The 9,352-nt window shown below is 41.5% G+C and overlaps 1 protein-coding gene across 1 annotated transcript in view; it reads left to right on the top strand.

Annotated features, from left to right (window-relative positions):
• The first annotated feature begins 1,976 nt into the window (after window positions 1-1,976).
• srebf1 (sterol regulatory element binding transcription factor 1) overlaps window positions 1,977-9,352 on the top strand; it is a 15,935-nt gene continuing 8,559 nt past the window's right edge. The window contains 8 exon segments of the mRNA XM_010785371.1: window positions 1,977-2,310; window positions 4,174-4,779; window positions 7,323-7,570; window positions 7,714-7,821; window positions 7,932-8,150; window positions 8,265-8,379; window positions 8,628-8,785; window positions 8,940-9,150. Coding sequence (XP_010783673.1) covers window positions 2,205-2,310; window positions 4,174-4,779; window positions 7,323-7,570; window positions 7,714-7,821; window positions 7,932-8,150; window positions 8,265-8,379; window positions 8,628-8,785; window positions 8,940-9,150 — 1,771 coding nt within the window. The 5' untranslated portion in view covers window positions 1,977-2,204.

The raw sequence follows: 9,352 nt of genomic DNA, 5'->3' as shown, positions 1-9,352 counted from the left end.
CTGTTTGTGGTTATTTTACAGTAAAAGGTTGCATTTCAAGCATTTTCTCCTTTTCCTACTTCCTCACACACATGCTGATGCAACCCAACCGTAATCTTGCACTGTACTGACCATTCATTGTCACATGAGCCTCCCCACCATCCCCCCCCCCACACTCCCACATGTTGGTTCATGTACATAAGATCCACTCTGTTCAAATAGAATAGCAATAACTTACTTTTGCCTACCCTGTTTACATGAATGGTTTGTTACAATTCTCATTAGATTTACTGAAAAGGAGAAAGACAAAACTAAAAATGAATTGTAATTTTACACAAAAGTCCCTCTATATCATATTTTCTAGTGTTTTGCCTTCGTTTTTACATTTGCTAATCAGCTAACTTTCTAATTAAAAAAATATATATATTCAGTGTATTACACATTCATTTACCTTTCAAAACAATCTCACAAATGGACTCCTACTGTTATTACATCTTGTTTCTCATTTGTTCAAATGTTTGTTTTGGTACACATGTAAATTATTTGAATTTCCCATTGACTGAAGTTTCTCGATCCAGTCTGGAAGCAACTTCATATTGAATTTTTACGTTCATTTGCAAGCACACAAAATCTCTAGATGTGGGAGCATGAGTTATTTAATAATATGTTGGTGGTTGATATTAATCATCTCTTTAAAACTCTTACATCTCTGTACTATAGCATACAAATTGGATTAGTAATTGCTTTGTATCTATATTTCCCACCAAACATATACACTATGAATGGACTTCTAGCAAAGTGGCAGATTTCCCAAATCAAGTGAATAAGACAGCTCCTTTACACAAACACACCCCATCAACAACAATACCAGGCTTGCTGACAGGCTTTTAACATCCCGTCACTGACAACAACTTTGCAGTGCTACTCTAGGTCACTGACCTATTTCCCCACTATGCTTTTGTGGTGTCCCCCTTTTGTTTTCAGTATTTTCACATCATAGCTTTAATTTAGCTGATGGTGATCTATAAATAAAGTGTGCCTTGCCATTTATTTACATCTTTAATAATATGTGCTTGTAGTTTACTTGAAGAAGTGTTCATTTGCAAAGACACATTTGAAGTTTATCTGTACACTGAATCATTGGATTTGGTATTTCATATATATTTCTTAAACAAAAAATGACTTCATTTTGTAATCTCTCAGGTCACCTGTATCCTTCAGGTTATTTCCCCTGCTGATAAAATAGAAACTCATGATGTAATCACTTACCCAGATATGTGATGTCAGATCACCCCACTCGGCTCCTGAGCTTCTCATTGGTCGGTTTCACTGGCTCCACAGGAAGAGCCGCTGGTGCGAGTCAAACAAACTTGCTTTCAGTAGCTCACGCCTGCTTGGCTCTCATTGGCTATTAGGGTCAAGCCCACAATAAACTAAAAACACATCCATGCTGTTTCCCTGAAAATACACAGTGTGCCTGATTTTATATAAAACACATGACATGTAAACAGAGTAGATAACAATGTTATAATACTTTTACAATAGATATGTTTAGGTATTCTGGAGCCAGTATACCAGTGTGTTCTATAACATGCTTATTGATAGGTTAATTTACCCAGGCAAGTACTGTTTACACTTTGGACACAATTGTCCTTTACAATAGTGTCTCCATTATCCAATACGTTATACTTGTATTCCATTGCATCTCAGAAGGAAACAATGTTAGTTTTACTTCAGTAACATTTTGAATCTTGACTTTGACTTGTATATCATTTTTTTTGGATTGTGGCATTTCTATTTTACTAGAGTAATATGTCTTGAATCAATTAGTATTTCTTCCCTCGCTGCATGAGCTCCACATGCTGCTGTCACCTTCAGTCAAATAATCAAAACAATCCTGAGAAACAGGAGACGTGGGAATCTGGTACTCGGGCAGTGATTGGCTGTCAATCACGATCGGGGTGGGTTCTCCAGGCTGCCTCTGTAAGCATGTTAGTACTGAATGAGCTCCAGTGTTTGGCTTTGGTTTGACAAGTTTCCCTGCATGATCATGGGGGTAGGAGTAAGCAGTTAGTTGACACACAATAAAAAAGTTGCAGCTCACGTTGTTTCAGGTAGACTCTGGATCAGACGTTTTGGCAAATGTAGGGACGTGACAAGTGTTTCTCCTCTGAGCGATTCTACAGCCAGTCAAGTCTACATTGGAGCCACACACAAGAGTAAAGATGAACAGCATGTCTTTTGACGATCCTTCGTTGGATAACTTGGATCCAACTCTATCGCTTCATGACCCGAATGATATTGACACGGCTCTCCTAAGCGACATTGATGGTAAGCAACGTGACAGTGTGTGTGCTAGCTAATCCAGTCGTGTTAAGGTTTGCAGCTAAACCAACAACACTGCTCATAAATTAACCTTCTGCATGCTATGTGTGTTTTGTTGGCTTGCATCATGTGTTTTACTCCTAATATGTAATATACATCTCATGTATACGAGTTTAAAGCCCTACCAGTGGTTATTAAATGTTTCAGTTCACAACGTAGCTTTCATCATTAGCTAGACTAGCTTCTATTCAGCTAACTCATTTTATTTAGAGGCTTGCTTCAGTTCTGAGGTGAAAGGCGGTCTTGTTTACATTGTTCTCTTGTACTATCGATTCGGAACGAATGCTATCGTACAATCTTTCTGACCTAATATATGAGAGGGTATTCTAATGCTAGTGGGTGAGGCTAACGTGCAGCTAGGTGGTCGTGCGCCCCGCCCCCAACTCCACAGACAGGGGTTACTGCCGTTCATTCCTCCTTCGTGGGTTCACACCGCCTCGGTTGACCGACTTTACACATGATATGTAGAAAATGTGTCTTAAAAGTATTATTCTTACAATATGCTCCAATGAAACATTTCGTATTCCTGTTTAAACACGTGCTTATTTACAACATTTTCAACTAGTACAAATCTTAATATCAATTGCTTATATGTGTGTCATAGTGATATTCACATTATTTATTGCTATTTTTTTATATTGAAAACTAGTGCAATCTTAATTAATTAAACTATTTATGAATGTGTAATGGTGATATTCTTCCTACACGTTTATTATTTTTTTTATATTGAAAGCTAGTGCAGATCTTAATAAATTCAACTGTTTATGTATGTGTCATAATGGTATTCACATCACTCGTTTGATGTTATATTCAAGAAACCATTGTTTAATTAGCCATTATAATATTGTTTTCCTTGGGATTTTCCAGATATCCAGATGTTATTGTTAAAAGTTATTTGTGAAAGCAACACTGCGTAAACTGTACTCGGTAAACCACATCCTGCAGACCTACTCGTCACCTTCCTAAATTTGACCGACAGTAACCCTGTGTGATTTTGCTCGATGGTAACCTCGTGCGCAGCCACAGACAGCGCTCGCTCTCTTCCCTGTCTTGGGCTGATCGGCATAGCAAGTCCCTGAGACGCGCTCTGATTGGACAAGAGCGATCACCTCATACAAAACAGTGCACTGTAATTCCAGAGAGCTGCGTTTCACTGCAGATACCACATACACGCAGTTTTTATTTTTCAGCTATGTGTGCCACTTCATCAGATCAAATTGGAAGATTATAAAATATTTGGTTAATTTGTCATCTTTCTAGAGTAATACATCTAACAGTGCCTTGAATGCACACATATTATACAGTTTGAACCATTATTATTCAAGCTCATTACTCAATATAGGAAAAATACCTTTTGGATAATTTAAAGATATCTAATGTTCATATGTTCAAGACCAAAATCATGTTACTTTCACAACTATTTTTTCACAATACATGAGTGTTTTCTGCTTATCTTTTGTACTGCCTTCACCCATAACTGCAGCAATATAATAATAGTATGACTGCACACAGGGGTTGAAATCTGTTGCTTGGGTGGTCTTTTGTGCACAGTTTTGTTATGTTTTTACTCTGTCAGCATTTATTATTTGTAATTGATGCTTGCATTAGTTTGTTTTTTTATACAGTGATTAAAGCATTTTGCAAATGTACTATTTTATTCTGTAGCTTTCTTATGAGGGCTCTCTCCCTTTCTTATATAGTTAATGCTGTAAACATGTATGCAAATATTGGTTTAGAACCAATTTGCAACAGAAACATATTGCAAGTCAGTGGCAGTGTTGATAGTTGTGAATTTGTCTCTCTCTTCAGACATGCTACAGCTCATCAACAACCAGGACATGGAGTTTGGAGGACTGTTTGATAACCCCCCATACACAGTGCCCCCTCCCGCCCAAGAGCTTCCTGGATTGACCCAGTCTATCATCTTACCTTCCCCTCCAACCACCACCACCACTTCTGTACCTCCACCTCCCTCCTCCATCCTAAGCAGTAGCCCCCACCTGGATGCACTCCTGGGCCCTCCCATCACCCGCAGCTCCTCCACTCCAGACAAGGCCTTCCAGCCTCCCACCTTTCAGCTGTCCCCCCTGGCCAAGGTACCCAACTCCACACTAAGGCTTCAGCCGGCCTCCCCCCCACAGGCCCAGGCCCTCAGACAGCCCCAGGTGGAGCAGCCACAACCCATTCTCAGCCCTTCGGCCCCGGCAAAGGCAGCTTCACCTCATGGATCACCAACACCAAACCCAGCTTTCACCTCCACGCCCCAGGCCATCTTCACTGCGCCAGCCCCCACATCTCCACCTCCACCCCAGCCCCTGCCTCAGCTTCAGCCTCAGCCCCAGCAGCAGGCACTTCATAACCAGCCTCAGTCCCAACAGATCCTGATCAACTACAGCACCGTGAACAGCTACACAAGTAAGCACTGTTTAATCATCAGGGTTTATTGCAGTGCTAAGAGGAGCTTCTATTTCGTTAGGGACATTTTTAGGACATACTTGGATCAGCAGTTTCAGTTTTTAGACAATGCTTAATTTTTGGGTTTTTAGCTTTTGAATGTGGTGCAAATGTAAAGTGAAGACATTTTCCAAAATAATCATAAATGACACCCTAATGCAGTGGCTCTCAAACTTTTTCTGTCAGGCCCCCCCAACACAAATAGTCACGTAATGGGCCAAGTTAACATTTATTAAAATACATCAATATGAACGTGAGCATTCCTTACTGCTAGAACAGTGATAATAAAACAATGCTCCATAGTTCTGTGTGCTCAAAAATAAATACATAATACAATTGTGCAATCCCTTTGCTAGAAGAATTAGTTATAATACTTTGCCACTTTGCAAAGAAAATGCTGATATTTGGCAAAAAAGTGTGTCTTATCACAGCATTAGTGGCTGCAATGAGCCTGTTTTGCACTGCACATTTCTTCAAAACGGGGTTGCAGGCTCAGTGGCGGCGCCAGAGATTTCTTTTGGGGATGCTGTGGGGTAGCTTGACGTTTCATAGAGGGTGCTCGAACATTTAGGGTTTCCCATTAATGTACCGGGCGCTACAGTGGAATTTTCTACTGCAACGGCGCGTTCACACCGGAGTACTTTTCCCCGTACTTTTCCCGGTACTTTTCCCGTTTAGTTCCGTTAGTACCCCTTAACGTCGCAATCACACCAAAAAGAGTACTTAGTGCCAGGAAGTTTTACCCCCATTTTGAGTGCCTGCTAAAAAAAAGTACCAAAAAAGTACCTATTTCTATTGGCTGGGCGAATTGCAAACCACGCCCCGTAAAACTCTGAAAAGTTTTTTGAAGCCGCCATTGTATTTGCTGGCATTAGCATTTATTAGTATTAGCATTAGCTCCGCGCACCAACGGAGAGAGAATAACTTATGGCAACACAAAAAAAAACATGGGAGCGGTGGATTGATGAGGAGGTGTCGGCGTTCTGGCGATTTACTCCGAAAAGTCCCCAACTCCGGGGACTTCCGGCCGGGGACTTCGGGTGGCAGTATACGCCGTGAAGTGGTTTGCGGCCTGCCAGTAAACCCAAAGCAGAAGAAGACGAAGTGACGTCAGCGGCTCATTTGCGTAATCTTCCCTCAGGGAAAAGTACTCCGGTGTGAACGCGATTGGTACTTAGTGCCCTGGGGTACTAAATGCCGGGGCGCTAAGTGCCGGCACTAAGTACGGCAAAGTACTTGGTGTGAAAGCGGCTAATCCCCACGCAAATACACAGTGTACCCGCGACTGTTACAAGAAAGCTCGATAATCAGCTCACGGCATATAAGTGTAAGCAGGGGTAAAGTGCTATTTTTATAGGTGGTGTGTGGACCTCACATAGGGTCGTTCGCTCACGCACGCACACAAAATGGCTCGTTCCACACACACAGAGCCAAGCTTGAATGAAACACAGAGACCCAGACGTAATTGTACTGTACTGTATCCTATTATTTTCGAATCAATAATTTTTTTAATTATGTTTTTTTTTTTTTTTTTAAATAACCTTTTTTCCTCCTGGTCTCTCGCGCCCCCCGTCATGCCTCTGCGCCCACCAGGGGGGGCGCGCCCCCCACTTTGAGAAACACTGCCACTGCCCAGCAAAGTGTATTGCATTTATAATGGGCACTAGGTCATTCAACCTTAACTGAATCTATCCAATTCCTAATCTTTTAGACTTTGCTCTGCGGTGTGACAGTCTGCGAGCTAAATAAAAATGCTTTGTAGTAAAATAAACATTCTTTTTATAATGTCTTGGATGCAATAAATGTTTATTACTATTTTTTAAAACTCCACGTTTGTCCTACTGACAGGTCATTGTAAATTCCAACCCAGATAGAGCTGATAAGAAACAAAACACACTGAATGCTGCTGACACTTACTTCCAGTGGGATTGTATTTCACCTATTGACCGAGAAATCCAGGACAATAATGTTGTGCCAAGTGTAATAGAGTTGCATTTAAAACCAATAATAACAAGTATTTCTTTCTATCTGATTAATAGTAGCTAATAAAATATTGTAAGGATGTAACAGGTGAAAGGTCATTTAAGATTCAAAGATCATAAAAAGATTTCACAATGTGCCACATCACAGGAGTACAAATACTAGATTTAAATCTGATATATATCAACTTCATCTGAGTTAATATTTAAAGATTGCGCTTAAAGCAGAAATAAGATAAAGCCATCCACTGATGCAATGTAATGATTGGTATTTTCTTTATTTTTGTATGATTTTCAACTGCAAAAAGTTAAAGTAGAGGTTTGTTGTTTGAGTACTGGAATCTGACTGTTCAAAAATATGTATATTGTAAGGATATAGGATATAGGGGGTTCACTGTAGAACTACATTAGAACTTTGAATTGCATTATCAAGTTTCTAAAAGGCATGTTATAAAATGTGGATATTGCATACAATTATACATCCTTGAATGAAGGTTAAAATAATATTTTGCAACTATTTTCCAGCTGCCAGTCCCAGCAGTGTGAGCCAACCCACCGCAATCCTGTCATCCTCGCCTCCAAGTGTTCAGCCAATGACCATCCAGGCTCAGCTCCAAGGGCTGACCACCACGTCTCCCCTCGTGGCCACGTCAGTGAGCCCGCCGCTGCAAACCATCGCACCCAACGTACAGCAAGTACAGCAAGTACAGCAAGTGCAGCAAGTGCAGCAAGTGCAGCAAGTGCAGCAAATGCAGCAAATGCAGCAAGTACCTGTAAGTGTTTCAGACTGGCACCTGAATGTACTTCTACATGCAAATCAAATTCAGTGTACTCATTGTTTGTGTTTTACGGAGCCAAGAGCAGAACTGTGTATCCATACTGATATTTTGTCTATTTTGTGTGTGTATCTTTTCAGGTGTTGCTGCAGCCGCAGTTCATCAAGGCGGAGTCTCTGCTGCTGACCACTATGGCTTCGTCCACCTCCCTGTCCAGTACCACCCCAGTACAGAGCACTTCACTGCAGGTAGGCACATCAAATGCAACCCTGACTTCATAGAATAATCAAAATGTGATTTACTGTGCATACTTTATGGAACTGTCTTTCTCAATTTTTAGCGGTCTTTGCCCTTCCAGGCCTTTATGGGCGGAGGCACCATCCTGACCACGCTGCCAGTCATGATGGACACTGATAAGATGCCCATTAACCGCATCGCCATCAGCGGCAAGCCGTTTGGCGTGCCACACAAGGGAGAGAAGCGCACAGCCCACAATGCAATTGAGAAGCGTTACCGCTCCTCTATTAATGACAAAATTCTCGAGCTCAAAGATCTGGTGGCTGGTTCCGAGGCCAAGGTAAGAAGGATATTTATCTGCATTACAATATATCCTTGTCAAAGAAAAATCTGTCAATCATCATCATTGAAAAGAGGAAGAAGCTTATAATGTGATGTTTCTTCTTTCTTGTAGCTCAATAAGTCTGCAGTGCTGAGGAAAACCCTCGACTACATCCGTTTCCTGCAGTCGACCAACCAGAAGCTCAAACAGGAGAACATGGCGTTTAAAATGGCAGCCCAGAAAAACAGTACGTGCTTAAAACCTGTCGCTCTTCTTTATTCCATAACGGGTCTCTACAATTCATTTCTATTTCTTGAAGTCATTCAGTTGACCTTTTGTGATGAGGTCTTAGTTAGCTACTGTTATCCTGAATTGACAGCAATGGAAACAGTCCTCTACAGCGTCTGAGTAGATGAAATTGAGTGTTGAAGATGTCTTTACTTTTGCCCCGCTGATTGACCTTCTAACTATTCGCCGCGTCTTTCCTTTCTTCAGAGTCTCTCAAGGACCTGGTTGCCATGGAGGTCGATACACCGGCTGATGTGAAGAATGAGCTGCCCACCCCACCTGCTTCCGACGTGGGCTCCCCCACCTCTTTCTCTCACTGTAGCAGTGACTCAGAGCCCGACAGTCCGATGGTGGAGGACACTAAGGTATTAAAGCTTTGCATGATTCATGCCGTATTTAGAATCAGGGCCATCACCGTTGTACTTCATAAACAGAATAAAATATGACGTTACAGTCTCTGTCAATCATTATGTTTTGCTTATATAAATGTATCTCTCTTGTCTCTCTTCAACTCAGCAGCCTACTGTGGGCATCGTGGACAAATCCGCAGCAGGAGGCAGCGCTGGTGGCATGTTGGACCGTTCCCGCATGGCGTTGTGCGCCTTCACCTTCCTCTTCCTCTCTCTCAACCCTCTGGCTGCCCTGCTCTGCGCATCCGGCAGCAGCTCAGCTGGAAGCTCAGCAGCCACACCTCACACAGGAAGGAGCGTCCTGGGTGTGGATATCGCAGGTAGAACGAAGTCAGTAGAGAGTCACAGAAATGAGCTGCTCAGAGATTTAAGGGCCCTGACTTCATGTTAGGGCTGCTCAATTAATCGTATTTTAATCGCAATTAGGATGTTGGCTTGCAACGATTATGAAAACAACATAATCGAAATAAAATGATTATCTTTATTTTTATTTTTTATTTATTTATTTTTATTTAAAAAAAA

This window comes from Notothenia coriiceps, unplaced genomic scaffold (assembly GCF_000735185.1).
Source record: "Notothenia coriiceps isolate Sejong01 unplaced genomic scaffold, NC01 NC01_scaffold00000886, whole genome shotgun sequence".
Taxonomy (NCBI): Eukaryota; Metazoa; Chordata; class Actinopteri; order Perciformes; family Nototheniidae; genus Notothenia; species Notothenia coriiceps.
This window is presented reverse-complemented; position numbering and strand designations above follow the sequence as displayed.